This window comes from Biomphalaria glabrata, chromosome 14, assembly GCF_947242115.1.
Source record: "Biomphalaria glabrata chromosome 14, xgBioGlab47.1, whole genome shotgun sequence".
Classification (NCBI taxonomy): Eukaryota; Metazoa; Mollusca; class Gastropoda; family Planorbidae; genus Biomphalaria; species Biomphalaria glabrata.
The window spans coordinates 2920345-2943833 of NC_074724.1; the positions used below are offsets into that span (position 1 = coordinate 2920345).

At 35.7% G+C, this 23489-nt stretch overlaps 1 protein-coding gene across 5 annotated transcripts in view; it reads right to left on the minus strand.

Annotated features, from left to right (window-relative positions):
* The window catches only part of LOC106062144 (uncharacterized), a 34157-nt gene extending 14942 nt beyond the window's left edge, over positions 1 to 19215 (minus strand). For 3 of the 5 annotated variants that reach the window (XR_008774917.1, XM_056011470.1, XM_056011467.1), the window contains exons 1-4: positions 18941 to 19215; positions 10773 to 11153; positions 2178 to 2360; positions 610 to 801 (exon numbers count right to left, since the gene is read on the minus strand). Coding sequence is in view for 4 of the 5 variants with exons in the window: in XM_056011470.1 (XP_055867445.1) it covers positions 610 to 801; positions 2178 to 2360; positions 10773 to 11153; positions 18941 to 18986 (802 nt within the window). In the remaining variant the exon portion in view is untranslated. Of the gene's footprint in view, positions 1 to 609; positions 802 to 2177; positions 2361 to 10772; positions 11154 to 12383; positions 12559 to 18940 lie in introns of all 5 variants that reach the window. The other 2 variants (XM_056011469.1, XM_056011468.1) reach the window with 2 other exon arrangements.
* Positions 19216 to 23489: the final 4274 nt, after the last annotated feature.

A 23489-nucleotide genomic window follows, 5' to 3' on the forward strand; every position in this document is an offset into this window, starting at 1 on the left:
TTCGTGAAAAATCTATAATTTCAAAACAATTTTTCAAATCCTAATTAACTCTTTTTCATGAGTGTAAGATATTGAATGACACACAAATATAGAAATTGAAACCTTATCCTAGAGAGGGTTAAAGAAGTTAAGTTTGATAGAATGTTTTACTTTTGAACAATTTAAGTCATGGAGATCTAAGTTGATGCCCAATAAACACAGCAATCAGAATGTATTACAACTTTTTATTAGTGTTTGTGATTCTAACAAAATGATATCTGTTAAAGAGAGTGTGTGTTCAGGAAGTGATGATTGTATTCACTGGGAGAATGGGCTTGGCATAGATTAAAGAAAAAAAAGAGTAATGCAATACAAAATTTTAAAAAAAGATGAAAAAACTATGAAGAAGCATATAATTTTTAAAAAGTTATCTTGTGCAATTTTGTATTATATTATATTTTAGATGAAATTTGTAATCAAGAAGATAGCATTCCTTTTTTTTTAGGTAATTCTTTCTAATTATCTTTTAAAATAGTTTGCAAACAAAACTATTTTTCTGTTATTAACTAATTCTTAGAACAAAATGTTGACGACTAATGTTATAATACAGTCAAACTACATCATACTTACAAACAATATTGACAGTGGCAGTCAAATTACACCACTGAGCTGTTGGATTAGTGCAGGCGTCATCAGAAGGTGCCGGGAAATCTTGATTGATAACAAAACAAGCTAAACTGATATTAGGATTGTTTCTGCTGGTTTTCAGAAGAACACTGCTTCGATTCCTTACTGTACATATGTCATCTCCAGGCTGAACAACTATATAATAAAACATTATAACAATTTTAAACAGGTTAACATTTAATTATTTCAAACATTTCACTGAACTACATTCTAAACTACAACTAAATTATGAAAACATGTTTGTTATATTCAATAATGTCATCTTAATATTGCAAAACAATCAGAAACTAGGCCTATTCTATAAAGATGCTTTTCTATGAACACAACATATTTAATTAATAAACGTTAGTTCAGTGTTAATATAAATAAGAAAAAAAAATCCTCCTTTATGAAACTTATAGAGCGATTATCCTAGTGAAGCAAATGTATAGATTTAGACTTGGCGCTAAATTTTCTTGAATAGTAATTTATTAAACTCTTTAAGGAATGCGGAAATTTCCGAAGACGTGTAGTCAGTTCAATATATATATTTTCTTGTTCATTAGCAAAATTTACATTTATGTTGAAAAATTATAACGGTCGAAATAGAGTTTCTACCATGTGGCCAATGAGTTATTTTCCCAGCGATATACGTTAATTGTTATATTTCTAGGAACATCTTTAGAGACGTTGTCGAAAACCCAGAAGGTTCCAGGAAGTTACCAAGATGTTACGATTTGAATAGAGGTATTGTAAAAAAAATATAAAAAATACATACACATATTTGACACACACACACACACACATGATCCAATGTCTGACTTAAAGAGTGATAAACTTATCTATACACTCACGAAAACCAACGACTTAGCAGAATCTAATTAACATGCATAACTTGATTCACCCATAGATACGCGTAGGACTAAGTTATCTTCTCTTTTGAAGTAACGTCTGTAATTTATAAGATAAGACATTACATTCTTTAAATTACAGTATCTGACGACAGATAATTTACGTCCTCTTTGCATCCGTACTTTTTTGTTTCAGTTGTTGTTTTTTAAAGAATTTATTATGTAGCACATGAGGATTTGGTGACAGAGCGGTAGAGGATAGGTTTTTAAATCGAGGGTCCCCAACCAATATTCAAAAGAGATTTCGTAACTTCTAGGAAGTTCACTTCCAAACTTTCTTATGGGCCCCTGACACTATCATTAACCGTCCGCCAAAAAAAAAAAAAAAAGATGAGTGTTGTATTATTTGAACCTCAAAAACTTATTTACTTTTTGAATCGCGTATTTTGGTCCCATATGGGGCATAGGCCACCATCAGCTTCCTTCAGGCTTATCGGTTTCTGGCGAGTCTCTCGAATCATCCCCATGTCTTACCCATCTGCTTGGTATCTGCTTCCATATTGCGGAGCCAGGTATTCCTGGGTGGTCCACTCTTCCTTTTTCTTTGGGGGTTCCAGGTGAGGGCCTACCTGCTAATGTTGGATGCAAGCAAAAATAAAACATTAAAGCTAGTTATCTTACCATTAGTGCTGCTAATAATAATGTCTGAAGGTGACGGAGTAAATAGTATTCCATTCTGGTAAGTTTTCCAAACAATCTGTCCCACATTTGGATAGCCCAGAGTAGCAGTGCATGAAACATTAATGTTTGAGTTTTCTATAACTTCAGTCTGGTCAATACTTAATGCTGGAACTGATGGAGGAACTGAATAAAAAAACAAAAAATCCAGTTTGAAATAAATTTACTTAACAACGTTTTAGAATTGTGTATGCTAATTAAAATCTCTTGTGTTACTTGTGGTTTCTTTATTTTACCATTATTTTGATTGGGAAAAAATACTATTTGTTTTAAGGTTATACATTTAAGACAATACTTTTGACTTTATTTACATATTTTGACAACTCAGGGCTCCAAAGCTACAAATAAATACATACAAGAAATGACAGGGAGCCTAGATAGAGAGGCACACAAAATTGGCCTCCGCATGAACTTGGATAAGACTAAAATTTTTCTTATTGGGATATAAGGCAAAGGGTGCCCCGTCAGACTTGTCGAGTCAAAGCGTTGGACAAGCTCACATTCCTTGGCAGCATCATAACAAATGCCTACCATGATGTAGCGTGCCGAATAGGAAAGGCAGGGAGCATTTTCCAAAGGCTGCAGCCTATTTGGACAAACCAAGCTATTGGATTCGAGACAAAAATACACCTTCTCAACACAATTGTCTCCCAACTGCAACATGTGCATGGAAGTCATCTGTCAAAATTGAGAAAAGACTAAATGTGGCTCAACAAAAATGGCTGAGACGGATTTGGGGAGTCAGTTACACAGATCGGGTCTCAAACAAGAAAATCCTATGCCGAACTGGGAGTCGACCACTTAGTGAGGTTGTGACAGAGCGTCGCGTGAGGTTAGAGGGACATGTTCTACGTCAAAATGAACTACGCATACCAAAGAGGCACGTCCTCGTATTACCTGGCGCCACACCTTCATGGAAGACCTTAGAACAGTCGACACCAGATGGGAGAAGGCTACAGACATTGCAACTGACAGATCTTTGTGGGGACAGCTTGCCGCCCAATGCGCCGAACGGCGCGGGAGGATCTAAGTCTAAGTAAGTAAGTTAATGTCCAATAAATCACAATTGGCAATAACGTAACACTGTATAAAGCTTCACTGTATTTAACCGCTCCGCTGTATCAAATCTTATACCGCGGTCTCAAACTCCACTGGCCTCTCCGCTTCGTTCCGGACTTGCACTAGGTTTGACTGTTCATTACTGACTTTACACACTGTGCTCGTTGTGTCGGACTCAATCGCATTCCAAGATCAAGATACAAACACACAGGGCCGGTCTTAGGCCACTGCAACCTATGCAGGCCCCGCGCTGTGCGAATTCTAGGTGTAAATTATTAAATTAAACCATTTGAACTTATTATTAAAGGGTTCCTGAAATTCTCCTGAAATTATAAAATATAAGAAAAATTCATGAAAATTTCCTGAGATTATTAAAATCTTCTGAAAACCGATGCAAATATTAAAACAGACAAAATTGTCATTCGGTGTGTCATTCAATATAGGAAAACGCCAATCCTACTCGCGATAAAAAAAAACATTGTCAGCTTTCATTTAATAGAAATGTAATAATAAGCCGAATTTTGACCAAAACAAGAACTTCAAATACTTAATTTACTTCAATTGTCACTGCCGTACAAATATAGTTCTAAACCAATCTCGACTTCTTATATTAAAACAAAAAAAAAAAAGCGATATTTTGCGAGTCGATAGTAAATCTAAAAGGCAGATCTCAATGTTTATCGGCTTTTTGTTGGAAAACTACTATCTTCTGTAGATGGCTCGTAAAGTTAATTAGACAGTGATTTTGTACTTAGTAAAGTATGAATAAAATGCAAACACGAATTTATTTTCTTATACAAAATCTTAATTTTCACTAATTATCCTTATCACAACCCAAATTAGGCCCCGCGCAATCCGTTTCGCATAGGGCCCCGCAACCTGTAGGACCGGCCCTGCAAACACACTATCCGCATTACCACCAGAATTATAACATTTTTTAAATCTTAAAATTGAGATCTGCTGTGATTTTGGTTTTAACTTCTTATGACAAAATAAATGTAGGCTTTTAATGTCTCACACTTAAAATGAATACCGAGCATAATGAAAGTTGTGGTCAAATGTTCCTAGAACTGCAATGTAGAACGTCGAAACGGAATCTTTTAAGAAATTGCACTGCAGAGACTTTTTTGTATACCAAGACTGTACCAGAAGTTTCATGCAAAAGTTGTAATGTAAACACTGGCGTAGCTAGGGTGTGTGGAGGAGGGGGGAGAATCGGAAGATCCCCCCGGGCCCCCTTAAGTGTCCGAATTATTTTTTTTTTATAAATTAAATATTACATCACTGCCATGTAATCTTGCTTTTCACGTTGCTATATAAGTTAGTGCCCCTGTTGTATGTATTCCACACAGATTGTTAACTCTTTCCGTGCAGAGTTACTCTCAATTTCAAGGAGTAGCGCTGACTAGTGCCGCGTTACTCTCAGGAAGTAACTTGGTTTATAGGCTAGTTTATTTCATCATCCTTATCATGTAAAAAGAAACCTGATAAGAGCACTGAAACCTAGGGGAGAACATGAACGTGTCGAAGAAAAGTATCCCTATTTAGTTGATTCATACAAAGATACAATAGTCGAAGAAGTGAAAATGTCTCTTGATGAGAGAAGTAGTACTGAAGAAACTCCAGGAGAATACCTTTTACCACAATCAGAAAAACATCTGAAGTAAGTTATACAGATGATGAGTCAAGTGATGGTCTTCCAAAATCACTTTCTCCAGAAGTGGAAGAAACTGTAATTAAGTATAAGTAGATTTTACCCAAAATAAATCACGAAGTTTGACATCACTGTTCACTAGAAAGTTTCTAACAGGAGAAATTTGTAGCCCATCTTGGGTCCCCCTCTATGCACATTTGGGATGTCTATTTTGTTTTGTATGCCAACTGTTTTCAGAGGCATCAGAAAAGACATCTAGTGCAAAGAGCAAACATGGAGTTGGTTTCACCAAATGGAAGAAACCTGAGAGACAGAAAGAACATGAAGAATGAGTCCACCACAGACAAGCTCTTTTAAAGTGGAAGCTAGAAGAAGAAAAGCTTAAGGCAGAACCAGATGAACTGTTCATGCGCAAACTTTAAAAATCAGAAGTATTGGAGAGATATTCTGAAGCGTGAAGCAGCAGCTATTAAGTACTTAGCAAACTCAAGCTTAAGTGGTCACAAAGAAAAACTGAATTCACCCAATGCTGGGAACTGATCACCCAATCCACCGAAAGAACTAAAGAAGAAAGTGAATGATATGGATTTCCTGTAATCAAAATAACCAGAAGAAAGAAAAAACTTGATGGGGAGTTCTGATGTACTTCTGTCAATAGAACTGCAATTTAAACGTGTTGCGACAGAAGTGCTGGACAGACTTTATATGGAGATGAAGGACAGATTCCAAAGGCTGGAAAACAACGTTGACAACATTTGGTTTCTTCTTGAACCAAGACACTTCTTGGAGTCTATGGATGATGACACGCTGATGAAAAACTGTGTTACTTTTTTTCTGTTTGATGAAATACAGGCAAATCTCTTGTTCAATGTCAATGATGCACGAACACTTGTCATCAACACATCAGTGCCACAATCACCAATTGACATATTGACGAAACTGGCTTCATATGGTAATAACGTGTCCTCAAACCTTGTAACATCCATTCGAATACTGATATCTCAGGCCACTTCCATTTAGTCATGTGAGAGATCATTCTCAAAGATCAAGTTAATCAAAACATATCTCAGGAACACAATGACGCAAGAAAGGCTTAGCGTGGCTTTAATGTCAGTGGAGTCACAAATACTAGACAGTATCGATGTAGATGTTGTTATAGATGTCTTTGCTGCACAGAAAGCACGACGTGAAGCGATATGAATTGAGATTTGTCACTTGTGCAATATTTCGCCAATAAACAACGGTATTATTCATTAAAACATTCTTAATGATTTTTCCTTATTAATGTTACTGATATACCATACCAATTTGAATGTAGGGTTATACATTTATTAAGTACATTATCTCATGTCATGATGTCGAATGTCAAAATGCAAGGGGCCCCCAAAGAGGTCAATCCCCCAGGGCCCCCGAATCTCTAGCTACGCCCCTGAATGTAGAACGATTCGACGTGAGTAACGGTTTTTCTAGACGGGGGGGGGGACGATTAAGGGATCTTTTTAAAAACTATCCATTCAAATCGCCATGTACAATAATATTTAAAACTATCAAAAACAACTATTCGACTTTATAGTTATCTCCCATTTGCCCCTTCTCGTCATTACAAAAATATATACAACTAGTCGACCGGCGGCGTAGCATACGCCGCTATTTTTCAAGGCCGACTTTGGGCTACTGCAACCTATGCGGCCGCAGTGGGCCCCGCACTTTTATAGGACCCTCGCTAATTTTAGGTGTATGAATTATTAAATTAAACCATTTTATAAATTATAACAGATTTCCCGTGAAGGTCCTGGAAATCTCCTGAAATTGCAAAATATACGAAAAAGTCCTGGAAATATCCGGAAATTATTAAAATCTATGAAAACTCATACAAATCTCCTGAAATATATAGACGAAAATTGTCATTTTGGGGTGTCATTCAATATGGAAAACGCCAATCTTACGCGCGATTAAAAAAAAATGGAATTATGCAATACCCGCAATTGTGGAATCTAGTGAAAGAAGCTTCTCGCGCCTCAAACTAATGAAGAATTACTTGAGATCAACAATTCTCGTAGATAGATTGAAACATTTGGTAATTCTTGCTATTGAGCGTGATCTATGTAGGAAATAGAATTTTTATGATGTATGACTTCGCTACACGCAAGGCTCATAAAGTAATTCTGTACGTAGTAAAGAATGAATAAAATGCAAAGACGAATTTATTTTCTAATACGAACTCTTAATTTTCATTTTTTATACGTATCCCTACCCAAACTTGGCCCCGCCAAATCCGTTTCGCATAGGGCTCTACAATGGTTAAATCCGGTTCTGCTTTTTAGTGACGGATGAATACTACTCCCCCCCCCCTTCCCTCTTTTTTTTCGACTCTTAAAATTACCTAGGATAACTCCTTCCGTCTGAGTTGCAAATATCCTTGGTGTTAAACTCTTAAACCCTGCTATTTTTGTGAACACATGTTCTCTCCCCCCCCCCCTTTTCTTGTTTTCTCGTGGACTATCCGCAGAAATAAGAGAGTGATCTTTCCTTTACTTCTCGTTTAAACTGTTGAGGGAAGAAGAGAATTATAGATATAGATAGAATTTTGTGAAAATATAATGTCTCATGCTTCTCTAATAAATTATTCATCCGAGCGTTGCTAGGTCAACAAGTACTGTATATAATCTAACTTTTCAAACCTGCAGCGCTTGTTTTCTCTACGATTTATTACAATATACTCTCGCTTTTAGCCTTTGAATTCCATGATACTTAATTCTTGTGCCTCGCTATGTTGAAGTAGTTAATTACGATTTATTTGTGTAGGAGGCCTTTTTTTTTTCTCTCAGGCATATTGTTATAATGCTCCTCAAAACATACATTTCGCAAGTGATTTCTAGTATCCACTACGTTGCAATAGTTTATATGTTAGTTATGGGTTTATTTTTTTGCTGGCCATTGAAAGGTAACTAAGGCAAATGACAGAGAGGAATGAAGAAAGACGGTCGATAAATCTTTCATTGTGCCCTACGGTCGAACAGACTAAGGGATAGGTAAAGGTAAATAGAGTGATAGTCATTGCTTTAAAAAAAAAAAATGGGAATATCATTTTGTGCCAATAAACATTAGAATTTCGGCTTTTTTTAAAACGTGTTGTGAGAATACGCTGTAAGGTTAGCCATAGCATTTCGATCGCAAATGAAGCTGTTTTTTTTTTTATTTCCTATATACGATAAGTAATAATAGATTGAATTTAAGTATTATTTCTTCCATTCCAAGTGGTAGGGTAATTGATAGGTAAATCAAAGGTTTGGAACTCACTCCCCATTGATCTCAGACAGACAACATGCTACACTACTTTGAAGACCTATTTGTTTAAAACGTTTTTACATTAGTTTGTCATTTTAGCTCTCCTGTTTATGTTTGTAAAGTTACTACAGCGCCTTGAGCCTACATTTTGTTTGTTAACAGCGCTTTATAAATAAAATTATTATTATTATTACTAAAGAACTAAGGCTTTCGCTTATACATAGAGAGATACGTAAAACTGAAGGCTTTAAAAAAAAAAAAGAAGAAAATAACAATTAAATTGCACAGCCTAGACTTATTTTATAAATAGAGAAATAAATATATATTTTAAAAATCTATTTTTTATATCATATCCGTTTTAATATAATACAACACGTATTTCTTTATTTTAAACAGCAGTAATGAAAGTATAATTTTATCTCATATTTACCAGTGGCGTAGCATCCATGGCGTGAAGGGATTCAATGAACCCGGGCCCACGACCATTTAGGGGCCCACACCCGATGGTGAAACAACTATGGGGCCAGGGCCCCTCTATGCAACATAAGCTCTACCTTAGGGCCTCCAAGAAATATTTAATAGTTACATACAATTTCTGGACTTATATGGGGGCACATATCTCAAATAGCTTGTGGCCTCTTCAACTCTAAATGCTGCATGACGCGTGGGGGTCTCATATCGCGCCTTGTCCAATGACTAATAACCAATTGTGACCTGCCCTACACTGCAATTTTGTAAAAAAAAAAAAAAAAAATGGTTAAAAAATAATTTAAAAGTTTCCTTAAAATATCCTAAACGTCATATCAATCTTTATATTGACTTCAAAACATTAACCCGTGTTTTCACCTAGAGTCATTGTAAGGAACTGCTTTCACCAGGTTTATGTCATGTGCTGACGGCGTGTTGGTGGGGATGTTTGGTTCCCAGACTCCCATTCTTTCCTTTGTTTTTTCCCTCTGTTAATTAAACCTTTGATAGTATTACGTTTTTTCTGCTTTTTTTAAAGTATCTTTTTTTTCATTTTTCCATTACCATAAATCTAGATTTAGACTTTCAGTAGGTAGGCCTATTAAACGAGCAAAAGAAACATCCTATTCTGTTTGTTACTTAGAGAAACATTAAAGATGTTGACTTATAGCTACTTATAGTGACTGTATTGGGAAGGAAGTTTATAACAAAAATTTCTAAGATATAGCGATAATTACATTTATCGTGAAATAGTGTCTTTCACTTGAATGGTTGTTTAGTCGTCTAATATGTGCACTAGACAGTCATTTGGATGGTCTCGGGTTTATACCCTGACACAGCATCAATGTTGTTTGTTTTCCAAGCGAATCGCCAAAACAAAAATTATTGGCCTACTTCATTTCATCAACTAGCTTGCCAAACATACAGACAAAATGAACGACTGAGAACGGTGGATGGTGTAAGCAAGGAGCACGTTGAAGAAGTTGAAACAATTACTGACTGAAAGTAACTCATCGCATAGTGAATGTTAGTTTTAACTGAAGCATGAAACAACCTTTCATTTAATGGTCATTGCGTAGAGTATCGATTAGATGACACAAGTAACTACGACAATGTATTAGCAGTACATACATTCTTAAGAAAAAAAACATAAGCCTTTACCTCGACCCACAGATTCAAAACGAGATAATAGACCTGTTGGGCAATGCAATTTGAACAAAACACCTAAAGGAAATCCAATCTGTGACATTTTTCTCTATCAGGGTTGACAGCACACAAAAGGAATTAAATTTTATTAAATAAGCATTATTTTCTGAAATTGTTTTGTGAACTTCGATGACGAATTACCCAAAGAAATAGGAACCAGAGAGTCATTTGTAAGTTTTTATATTTGCGAGAACCAGAAGTCTGCAGGATTGAATGAACAAATACTCTTCTTAAATAATAAACTATCACCATCTTTCTTAAATACATTCGATGCCAAGACAATGATGTATTTTTCAATATGAGCGAACAGTACAATAGCCTCGGTGGCGTAGCTAGTAGGGATTTTGGAGCCCGGAAGGCTTGACCACTTTAGGGGCCCCTGCATTATAACATGCGACATCCGGACATTAGATAAAGGCATAATACTTGATATTTAATGTAAAACAAATTTCGGACACTCATTTGGGAGCCCCCTTAATTGGGGGCCCGGGGGGATTTTTTAATTTGGACCCCCTCCCCCCACCCTAGCTACGCCACTGTATGGTTTCAACAAAAGCAGCCACATGCGCATTATCTTCAATTTTTTTGCTAAACAGAACTTAAACATAGTCTTCAATGATTCTGTCAGCCGTGTTTATGAACTTGCACTGGGATATCTTTTAGTAAATGTAATGATACATACAAACTACTGGATTTCTTTGTCACACAAATATTTGTCAAATTGGGGGGGGGGGGGGGGGGGGGTAATGGCCCATCAACATATTCTTGAACCCCGGCCCACTGGTACCTTGCTACGCCACTGATATTTACATCAATCACTAAATATGGTTTCTTTTAAAAATACATAAAAAGGATAAGATTACTTTTTATCCTTAAAACTGTGTCTGCTTGTTGGAATTGACCACTTGGATAAAACAGAATAACTTGACAGGCATATGTTGCTTCATCTAAACATTCCAAGGTGCCTATAGTCATTGAAATATTTCCCACTCCATTTACAGTTGTGAATCTGTCAGGAGACGTTGGAACATTTTTGACACATGAGTATGAGTTAGTTTTATAAACAGTGCATGTGAAATAGTTTGTTTCATTTTTCTTGATATTTAGTACACCAGCTTCTTCACTGCCACTAGTAGTCCAGGCACAGTTGAGAATTGCACTTCTCCCTTTAATATTGTCACTCGGATAAGTCGATGTTGATTTTACATCTAGGGCAGTGACATCATACAAAGTCATCATGACAACTGGAAAAGAAAATTAAATGAAACATTTATACTTAAATTACATGGTATATATAAATATATATTATATACTAGACATATGTTACCCGCGACCCGCGGGTCTTTATTTGCACATTACTGTCGATATAGTCACTGAGAGTGTTTTGTAAACAATTAAACGAAATAATAATGTAATAAGTAAAGCGAATGTGTCAATGTGAAAATAGTGTGAATGAAGCTATCAAATCAGAATAGCTAATAGGCTTAAATCCATTTGTTCAAATTAAAACATTTGCTTGTAGGCCTACAAATATTTGATTAAAATTTGAGATGAATAGACTTAATTTCGTATGTTCATGTGTTACAGTATAAAATAGATCTTGAGGTAGACATAGATCTAAATCTACACTAATCTAGAGTTAAAAATTGGCTATTAAAGAGTTCATTCTGTGTTGCGCATGCGTGACCTTTTTTCATGAATGAATATAGGCCTATCTCAACACGGCCACGCAGCTTTATTTAGCGAACAGCGAACGAATGTATTAAAAATGCTTTAGAATAACAAATTTGAATGTTAAATTGATTAAAATATGAAATGAATGGACAATGATTAGTATGTTTATGTGTTAAAGCATAAAACTATCTTTGCGAAAAGAAGTTTTATCATCTTAGAGTTCAATAAGAGTTTTAGACTTATGCCTAGGAATAGACTCAGTAGAGAGATGTGTTAATCACTGTTAATGTGTAACCATTTGGTAATGTCTAATGAAAGGATGTTCGCCAAGAAATCTGTAGTCACAGATATCAGGAACTAATTTATGTAAAAAAAATGCTTTTGAAACACAAAATTGAAGGTTAATTTTATTATATAATGAAATCAATGGATCTTCTTTTGTATTTTCATTATCTGCGCAAAGTGTATTTCTTAAAATTAGATCTAGGTCTAAATCCTTTCGATCTTTTCTCATGTCAACATTGTTAACCGTGGCCTAGATCCATAAATACTATAGCTTTAATAGAGTCGGACAAAATTATTTTTTTTGAGGGTCTTAAGTAAACTACGGTCTAAGTTAGTACCCAAGGAACATTTCTGCCTAGTTTTATCAAGATTGGTCAAGCGGTTTTGATGTCTATAAGTAACATACATACATACATTCGCCTCACATTCTACTTTATAATATAAGATATATGTGTGTGTGTGTGTGTGTGTGTGCATGTATATTATACTGTTAGGCACTTAGCATAGAGACTCACCGTAGTTGACGGACTTTTCATGAGACATTTAGTGATGTCACTGATAGTAGGGTTTAGTTTGTTGCTGTTAGTATTCGTCAGTTGGTGTTTGGACTTCAAGGTGACGACATCGTATTACGGACAGAGACTCGACTATGGCCTTTATCTGTTAAGTTTGATTCAAGTGTCTAACGGTCTAGACAAAAAAATCAAACAAAGCATTAGGATTTATTAAAAGAAATTTCTATAAATCAAATAAGAACATAAAACTAAAATGTTATTTAACCTTGGTTAGGCCAATAATAGAATATGCATCCTCTGTTTGGGACCCCTCAACTCAAGAAAACATTAAGAAACTAGAACAGACACAAAATAGAGCAGTGTGATTCATAACAAACGAATATTCACATTTGACTAGAGTAACACCTTTAGTAAAATCACTAAATTTAGAAAGCCTTCAGGACAGAAGGCTCAAAAGTAAAGTAGCAATCATACATAAAACACTGAACCATAATCTTCAAATACAAAAACAAAATTTAATAAAATACTCTGAAAGACACAAAGATAAAGGCACATTCCTCGTCCCATATGCTAGGACAAATTTGTACAAATACTCCTTCTTCCCTAGTGCTATTAGAGCATGGAATGGGTTGCCTGAGCTAGCCAGGAAAACCAGTGACTTGGCAGAATTTAAGTCATTGGTTAATATGCATGACTAAATGCATGACGCGTAGGACGTAATCATCTTCTTTTTTGAAGTAACGTCTGTATTATATAAGATAAGAAGAAGATGAGACTTAGTCTTTTCAGCTTGTTAATGAGTAGGTCTTGTTGATCCTTTACTCTTAACCAAGCAATACATACATATATATTATTTCAAAAACGACTCTAACGATTTTCTTTAATTTCAAGGTATGTGTATATAAATGAGAAAAAAATTCTCAACTCGTTGGCCACATCGCAAAAACTCGAAGACGATCAATATATCTGTTTGAAAATATTCCATTATCGAAAAATTTAATTTGACTTGATTTGTTTATGAATGAAAATTTTCCAAATGACGTCTAAGGACAAAAATTGACAACGCTTACGTCACTATGCTTACATCAACATAGGGAAAAAAAAACATTTGATAAGTAGCCAATCGACTCCTGTTTTTTTGATCAGCCACACATCACACATCATACAGATCTACCTTATGTCAAGAATGCTAACTAAAATATTACATAAATGTATTTTTCTTTTCAGCCGCTTAATATTGAAAAAAAAAACCATTATCGGTAAAATACGTTTAAACACAAGTTATGAATATTGTGTTTGATATTTTTAAAATTTGCTAATTGGTGAATCGATTCCCTTCACCTTTATGTACAAACCTCCAAATACAGTTGATAAAAGTTTCAATTAAGTATTTAGTATGACCCCTTGCTAAAATATGTTGACTTTGTGAAGGTCAAGTTTTCTTTTCAAAGCAAATGACTAACTATTCTCAGTTTTGCCAGCTGAAGGCAAAGCCAACATAGGATAATTGCTCCTTGTCACACAAATAAACCAACGTGGCATTTTGAATTGCATTTAATTTGCTTTCAAAGTCATTTTTTACTTTGGCACTTTGTCTTGTACATACTCCTAAAAAAAATCTGGCCAATTCCAGTGTACTGAGCTGCAACAACTGATCGAAGAGGATTTCCTTGTCAGGAATATGTTCAACATTGAACACTTAACTGTTATCTTGAATATAAACTGTTCGATATGTGTCGTCCGAAGTCGGTAAATGCCGTCTCCAGTTACTTTCAAATAACTGCCAACAGACTTCGAGGATCTCCACGTCCTTTATCTACGTCAGAAATAGGAAACTTGTCACTTTATCTCTCAAAAAAATGCAGGAGAGATTTGTTTTTTCCGTTTCTGTTGTCATTTTTACAAAGCTTATTTATGAACTCAGAGGCGCCGTGGGATTATTAATTTCGGTATCTTTGGGCGCATCTGAGTCCACCCAGCTCTAATGGGTATCTGACATTAACTGGGGAAAAGTAAAGGCGGTTGGTCATTGCGCTTGCCACATGACACCCTCGTTAATCGTAGGCCACAGAAACATGACCTTTACATCATCTGCCCTGACAACATGGTCTGAAAGGGGAATTTTACTTTTTTTTTTGCTTTTATAGACAAGACACGAATCAATAAAAATAATACCAAATATATTATTAATTACTGGTAATTAATTATTTTGTTTGATACCAATAAGGGAAACTAATTCTTTAGTATTCACAGATACGGCTAAATATATAGATCCCGTCCCTTAAAATAATTGTACACATAATCTCTTCCACACTCATTGTAGAATCAAGTTGCAACTAAGAACTCTAACCCTAGTCATGCATATTAACCAATGACCTGATGACCTAAATTCTACAAAGTCACTGGTTTTCCTAACCCTAACCCCAACTAGTAAATTAATTATTGGTAATTTTTTATTTTGTTTGGTATTGAAAAAGTAAATAACTTCTACATTATTGAGAGATATAGTTTTAAGTGCGAGGTCTTTTCCTTAAATAAACTTTTTTTTTTTTTGTTTTTTAAATGATATTTTTATACTTAGCTTGTTTAGCCTGTACTTGTAGTTGCGATTTTACCATCTAGCGCATTCTCAATGTTGAAGGAAATTGTGTGCATAAGATATCAGACCCATAACCTTCTATGTTCCCAACGTCATTGTCTTTATCATTGTGTCCACAAAGTGGATGAAACACTTCGTTCACACTTTCTGAAATTGTCGGCGGCGTTGTTTTGTTTTAAGCACGTTACAGAGAATGAAGGTTTTTTAAAATCCATGTCTTCTATGCTTTTTTTGGTTTCTTGAAAAGCTTGTCAGTACTTTATGCAGTAACCACATTGTCTTCTACAAGCAGCAAACTTTTGTTATTAGTTAAAAGTCATTTTCAAACAGCGTTTCTTAATTTACCTTTAGCGAGCATAAGTCGTTCTACAGAATGTCTAGGTAAAAGAAGAAATACAGAATTCATTCCGTACTTTTCCATGACGTTTTTAGGCATTACATATAATGCCAGATTTCGCACATTATCTTATCTTATCTTATATAGTACAGACGTTACTTCAAAAAAGCAGATGATTACGTCCTACGCGTCATGCATTTAGTCATGCATATTTACCAATGACTTAAATTCTGCCAAGTCACTGGTTTTCCTGGCTAGCTCAGGCAACCCATTCCATGCTCTAATAGCAGTAGGGAAGAAGGAGTATTTGTACAAATTTGTCCTAGCATATGGGACGAGGAATGTGCCTTTATCTTTGTGTCTTTCAGAGTATTTTATTAAATTTTGTTTTTGTATTTGAAGATTATGGTTCAGTGTTTTATGTGTGATTGCTACTTTACTTTTGAGCCTTCTGTCCTGAAGGCTTTCTAAATTTAGTGATTTTACTAAAGGTGTTACTCTAGTCAAATGTGAATATTCTTTTGTTATGAATCTCACTGCTCTATTTTGTGTCTGTTCCAGTTTCTTAATGTTTTCTTGAGTTGAGGGGTCCCATACGGAGGATGCATATTCTATTATTGGCCTAACCAAGGTTAAATAACATTTTAGTTTTATGTTCTTATTTGATTTATAGAAATTTCTTTTAATAAATCCTAATGCTTTGTTTGATTTTTTTGTAGTTTCATCAATATGTGGATTCCATGACAGTTTTTCAATTATTATAACACTTAGGTATTTTGCGTTTTTAGTCTGTGTTACTGGTTTGCCATGAATAAGATAAGTGGAATTAATTTGTTTTAGTTTTTTTGTTACTCTTAACAACTGACATTTTTCTGGGTGGAAAGACATGCTCCAATTTGATTCCCATTTCTGTAATTCATCTAATTCTCTTTGTAAAATATCTGTGTCTTGTGTTGTTTTTATTGTTCTATATATTATGCAATCGTCTGCAAATAATCTGACTTTTGTTCCTGAAGTAATGCAATTTGGTAAATCATTTATGTAAATTAAAAATAGTAGTGGACCCAAGACTGTTCCTTGAGGTACACCTGAGTTTACTGTTATCGGTGTTGATTTAGAGCCTTTTATTATTACAGTTTGTTCTCTCCCTATCAGAAAGTCTTTAATCCACTGATGCAGTGGACCATTAATGCCAAAATATTTTAATTTTTTAAGCAAACTATGGTGGTGAACTTTGTCAAAAGCCTTAGAAAAATCTAGTAAGATAGCATCTATTTGTTCACTATTATTTAAACCTTTTGAAAAATCATCAATTAGTCCTATTAGTTGTGTTTCACATGATCTATATTTCCTAAAGCCATGTTGGTATGATGTGAGGACATTATGTTTGTCTAAGTGGTTTATGATGTTGCTACATATTATGTGTTCTAGGATTTTACATGTGATGCTGGTAAGTGATACTGGTCTGTAGTTTCCTGAGTCAGATTTTTCTCCTTTTTTAAATAGGGGAGTGACATTAGCTTCTTTCCAGTCCTTTGGTACTCTGCCCTGGTTAAGTGAAGCCTGAAAGAGTATTTTGAACACTGGGGCTAGCTCATTGCTTAGTTCTTTGAGTAATCTAGCTGGAATACCATCAGGTCCAGACGCTTTATTTGGTTTGGTGTTGGCTAATAGTTTTTGAATTCCATTTTCTTGTACTACTATATCTTCTATGTTGTCTACTTGGTTCAAATTCAGTAATATGTCTTTGTCTCCTGGGGCTGAGAATGCTGATGCAAAGTATTTGTTTAGGATGTTTGCTTTAGTTTTATTATCATTATGTATTATGTTATGTTTATCTTTTAATGGTGCTATGCCTGTTGTTTCCATTTTCTTAGACTTTATGTATGACCATAGGTTTTTGTTGTTATCTTTAGATATTACATTGTTTATGTATTCACTCTGCAGCTGTCTGCTTACTTTTTGGGTTAAGTGTTTAATTTTTATATACTTTTTGTAAACTCTTTCTGCATTTGTTTCTTTAAATTTTCTATATAGGTTTTCCCTCTGTTTACAAAGCTTCTTTAGTCTATTATTAAACCAGCATTTATTTATTTTGTTTGATCTGTATTTAGTTGGTATATGATTTTCTATAATGCTTTTAAGATGGTTTTTAATGAAATTCCAGAGGTCATCGACTGGTTGGTTAATGTCTTTTTCTAATAAGAATGTTTGTTGAAAGTTTAATGCAGCTTGGTGTAGTTGTGTTAGGTTACATTTATTCCAGAGTAAGATTTTTCTTTTGGGTTTTGTGTTGGCTACTGCTTTTATCTGACTGTGTATTTTTATGATCACATGGTCTGATAGACCAGGGATAATATCATAATCAACTACTAATCCAGGTCTGTTGGTTAAGAAGAGATCTAATGTGTTGTTTAATCTAGTTGGCTTTTTAATGATTTGATCTAAACTTAGGTTGTGTAAAGTTTCTATGAAAAGCTCATTTATGTCCTTAAGGTTTTGGTGTTTATCTATGGTTAGTGTTTTCCAATTTATATCAGGTAGGTTGAAATCACCCATAATCCAAAAAATTGCATTTTTATTTGTCTCTTTAAGTGTAGTAATCTGATTACATAGTTCCTGCATGTATTCTAAACTAGAATTTGGTGGTCTGTAAATGCTGCCTATTATTAGGGATGTTGAAGTGGTATTAATTTTACAAAATGTTGATTCTATATTTTATGAGTTAGGTGAGGTAATTTCTTCTGCTATAAGAGTGTTTTTATTGCTAAAAGAACTCCTCCATGATTATCAGCCCTATCTTTTCTAAAAATTTCATAATTATTATTGAAAATTTCTGCATTATAAATTTCAGGATGTAGCCAAGTTTCTGTTCCTGCAATTATGTCTGGTTTCTCACATTCTAATAAAATTTCTAAGTCTGCTGTTTTGTTCCTAATGCTTTGAAAATTTATTACTAATGTTTTAAGGTATTTTGGTATTACTTCTTTAGTAGGTTTGTTTAGTGAGGCTGTTGTATTAATTTTAGTAGATTTAGGTTTAACAGGACAGGATTTAGGTTTAACAGGTTTACCGGCACATTGCCGGTAACATATATTTATTGATAGTTTTACCAGCAAGAAAGCACTCTTATCTTATATGATACAGACGTTACTTCAAAAAAGAAGATGATTACGTCCTACGGGTCATGCACTTAGGCATGCATATTAACCAATGACCTAAATTCTGCAAGTCACTGGTTTTCCTGGCTAATAGATTTGTTTGTCCCGAATCAACAATATTTTAACAATAAGTACACACTATTTTGAAAAATAATGTGTTTTTTTTTTACTTTTTTTTTTTTAGGGCATCATGATGAACTGCCGCACCGGGAATCATACGCCCTAGCTTCGCCACTGAGTACAACTATTGTAACGATCAACGCTACCTGCGCACAAAGCGAAGCACTATTTGTAAAGTATATGAAAATATATTAATCAATTTTATCTGTGCGTCTACATTTTACAAGAAACCAGAAATATGAAACTTAATCTCTCTCTCACTCTCTTTGTCACAAGGAAACATAAAGCTGACAACACGAATCGCGTATTTCTCTATGTACATAAGTAAATTTAAACTTACCGAGAAGTAAATTCAGTTGTAATCTAGAGTTACTTCCTGATGCCATGTTTAAAAGTAAAAGTAGGACGTAGATTAAGCTTCTAATATTAGTGACTTATTTTCCCCCCATCTTTTTTCTACCTGTAACGAGTGAATCAACCTCCGGGTGTTGGAATTTCAAAATGAGAATTTAATAAACACTTTTGCCTACTTCTCTTCTGGTCTGAACACGAGTGACTTCAAATGCAAGAAACACTTATTTAGCGAACATTGTCCCGTATAATCAAATACTCTACACTATATTACTAACTAGAATTTCCGATATTATATTTCCTTGTTTCAGGGTCTTCACATTGGAGGATAAAAAAAAGAGAGAGAGGGAGGGAAGAGGGAGGTAATTGAGGGGAAATTATAGTTATGACATAATTATATTCTCTGTATAAGTAAAGTCTGTAAATTTATATGGTAGAATAGAGTAACCCGAATATTTGTTAAGATTTATGGCCAGTCTCAATGTCCGCTAGATGTATGCAGCTTATAGTACATGGTAGTTCTCCAGATGTTCAGCGACAGTGAAGACATAACCTCCAGGTTTAAATGAATCGAGCCATAATTTTTTTTATCAGTGGCTGTTTTTTTGAAATTCATACTTAAATTCATACTTAAACGACTTCTCTCGATCAATAGCAAAGACAAACAGACACAAACACTCTTTTGTTCCCCTGGCAATCAAATCATTAAATAAGAACAATCTGGTATAAACTTTGTCACATGTAAATTATGAATGAGTCTGGTGTGAATGTACACTTTGTTTTCTTATAGTTATAATGCTTTTTGTTTGGTGTAATGCACAAATTGTAAGACAAATTTCCTTACGGATAATAAAGATTATTATTATTATTATTATTATATAGCTTCCACTGTTCACTTTCCTCTCTCCTTGCGGATTCCAATCAAGTGCCTTTCAACATAAGTATTTGGTTTTTACAGGGTGTGTTCAATCCAGTTTCATTCTCGCTTTTGGTATCTTGGGCTATGGGTTTTTTATTTGGTTCTCTCCCACAAGTTAACAGTACATATTTTTTTCGGGCAACCTAATTCCCAATATCCGGCGTAGTCATCTTTTGGCGAAGGTCTCAAGTTTTTTATATTTGTTCTTCGTCACTCTCCGTGTCTCGGAATTGTATAGAAGGACCGACTTAACGTTTCTGTTCAAGATTCGTATCTTATTATGTAAGGACAGTATCTTAGAGCGCCAGATTATTTGAAGAGTGGAAAATGCAAAACTAGCTTTATTAATGCAGTTTGTATACCGTCATAAGTTCCACCTTCTTTGCCGACCCTACTTCCCAGACATGTGAAATGGTTTGCATCGAGGTAGTAACCCCCCCCCCCCATAGTATGGTTAGGCTCAATTATCTGTTATAGATCCTCATAGCTTCTTTTTTCTTTTTGTAGATTAGAAGTAAGGATTTATTCGTTTCTTCAGAGTGACTGGTCGGTTTTGTCTTAGCGCTTTGTTGTGTATATGAGAGGAGGCAGATGTCATCAACGAAATATATGCTTTCAGATTTAGTGTTAGGATCCATTGTGTGTCGTTTTGTTGTCTGAGACTATCTCATGATCTAATCACCAACAAAAATATTAAGGGTAAAAGCATATGTGTCCTTGTCTTATTTTTATTTTAAAATGAAAGGGATTTGTAAGCTAACAATGTCGTCTCCTTATATATATATATATATATATATATATATATATATATATATATATATATATATATATATGTTCTAAATACTCTGAAGCAAAATCTATTCTTGAGAATTTATTTGTGAAGGTCTCTATTGAAATATTGGCAAAACATCTGCTTGCATCGTGCAAACAAGAAGTCGATCAAAGTCTTGATCAATTGGTACACAAGCTGAGAGTGATGGCCAGAGATTGTCATTTTTTAGCTGTTGGTGCTGACAAAAATTATAAGAACGCTATACGTGATGACTTCGTTAGTGGTATGCGTTCGAGTGTAATTAGACAGAAGCTACTTGAGAAAAGATCCCTAGACTTGAAAACAGCATTAGATATTGCCAAGACACTCGATATGGCTAACGCGCGAAGATTTAAAATAATTACTAGATTTAGATCTTGCTGATCCAAATAAAGTGGAGTTGTTTTTTCAATGTCTTCAAAGTGATTGGGAAAAAATTGCTAGTACAATGTCTGGCACCGCAAATTTACGTAAATCTAGATTTAGGATTGAGATCTAGATGTGATCAGGTGTGCACTATTACTAGTTTTAAATCTTAAGCGATAACAAATTTTTATTTTTTTTTATTAGTGACTGTAGAGGATGCCACATCTTTCATTGCTGACTTTGCAAAGAATGCTCTGAAAGAAGAAAATCTGAATTCTTTCAAAATGCGATAAAATATTTCCAGTGTCTGCATACCTTGTAAAGAAATCGCCCATTAGCAACCATTAACAAAACTATATAGATGTCACTGATCCAGCCAAGCAAACCAATACTTCTAGCACGAAGTCCCATTCTTTTGAAATGGATTTTCTGTTGGTGCTATTATGGAATCAGGAATAAAACACTAGAAACATTTATATGATCATAAAATCACTGTCAAGTGACAACAACGGCAACATTCTAGATCTAATATATTTTAGAAAAATCTATGACGTTTAAATATTTTGAAAAATGGCGGATTTTTAAAAAAAGAAAGGTATGAAAAGGGGCTGTAGGCCAAAAAGTTTGAAGTTTTATCCTATTCTGTGACATTTTACGCCTCGAGAGATGATCTTTTCCTTTTGCATATATATAGATCTATATTTGTGTGACTAAATAGGCCAATCCTTGATGCGTCCCGAGACATGACGTTAAACTGCGCTCCTCTTTCCTTAGCACTTCTGGAGCTCAAAAGTGCCCTACTTCTTTTCTATCATCTGCCTCCTGTTTCTCTCTCTCTGCCTTCATTACCCATCACTCTGTCTCCTTATCTTTAAAATCTCACTATGTCCTAGAGCAGTCCGTTTGCCGTGGACTGCGACGGGTAAGGGGGGATAAAGAGATCCTGGTGTTTGAGTAGGTGTCTGTCCAAGGATAAACTTCCACAGTACAATACTTTGGCTCCGAGTTCCTCTAGACCTGATCGCCCGCTCTGGGTCAATCGGCTGGTCATGCGGTGGCTGGAGGGTCAATCAGGGAGCAGCTGTATCAGACACATGTCCGATGCAGCAGCTGAATGAGTATAGCACCTGTGTAACACTGGCGAGCTCATTCTGGACATCCGAATGGCCCGTCCATTTGTTGGACTCGATGGCGGGTGGGGCGCACAGGTGCCGAATTACTACTAATACCCATGGACCAAAAAACCCTAAAAAACTGTTTGCCCCAGATTTGTGTCTGGGTAAGAGACGCCGCGTAGACGAAAAAAAGGAGGAGGCCACAAGAAGCGGTACTACCTGGCCATCATTTTTGGTGGTCAGGTGCACAGAGGAGGAGAAAAGCCTGACAAAGATTAGCCCTTTTCTCATCTACAAGGGACTTAAGGCAGTAGTGGGAGAGCCCAAGAGTGTATCTAAGCTACACAAGTCGTCAGAACTTCTCATAGAAGTTGATAGCAAAATACACTCTGATGGGCTTTTACGATGCAGAAGAATCTGTGATCTCCAAGTGGAAGTCATGCCACACAAGAGTTTGAACACCAGCAGAGGTGTTATCAGCTCTAGAGACCTGCTTCAATGTTCCGAGAAGGAAATAGTGGAGGGCATTGAAGGCGTCACCCATTGCTTGGCGCATTACCATGCGCAGGGATGATGAGGAGGTCAAAACCGCCACTATTATCCTCACATTCGGAACTAGGACACCGCCAGAGTATGTGAAGGCAGGATACCTACGAGTTCCAGTTAGGCCCTACATGCCTAACCCCATGAGTTGCTTCAAGTGCCAGGGTTATAGATACGGCGCGGCAGTCTGTAAGAGGAACACTGTGTGTGCCAGATGTGCTGGATAGTGTTGAGGCCAAGGGCTGCACAGCCCAGTTCAAATGCCCAAACTGTCACGCTGGCCACACAGCCTGCTCCAAGGACTGCCCTGTGTGGAAACAGGAGGTTGCCGTGCAGGAGTACAAGGCAAGAAATGGATGTACCTTCAGCCTGGCGAAATTGGCTGTATGGGCCCTACCCAAGGGTCAATTTGGCTTGACAAAGACCTACGCCTAGGCTGTGGCTAAGACAGGAAGATCCATTGCCACACAGACGGACACATTGACCCCTCCTCCTCCTCCAACGCAGAAGAAAACACCGCCAAAGAGCACACCTCCGAAGAGACAAGAAAGCCCTGTTGTCATGCTAAAGAACAGGTTCTCTGTACTCGCTGATGAGAGCATGGAGACTGAACAGCATGTCAAAACCAACACTCCAGGAGAACCCGGAGACATCATGTCTGACACAGGTTCTCCTCAGAAAACCCAGCCAGACACTCCAACCTCTATTGTATTAGAGGTTGACCAATTCCCTAAGGGGAGAAATCAAAGCGGTGAGGATGCCCGGGGTGAGGTAGGAGGAAATA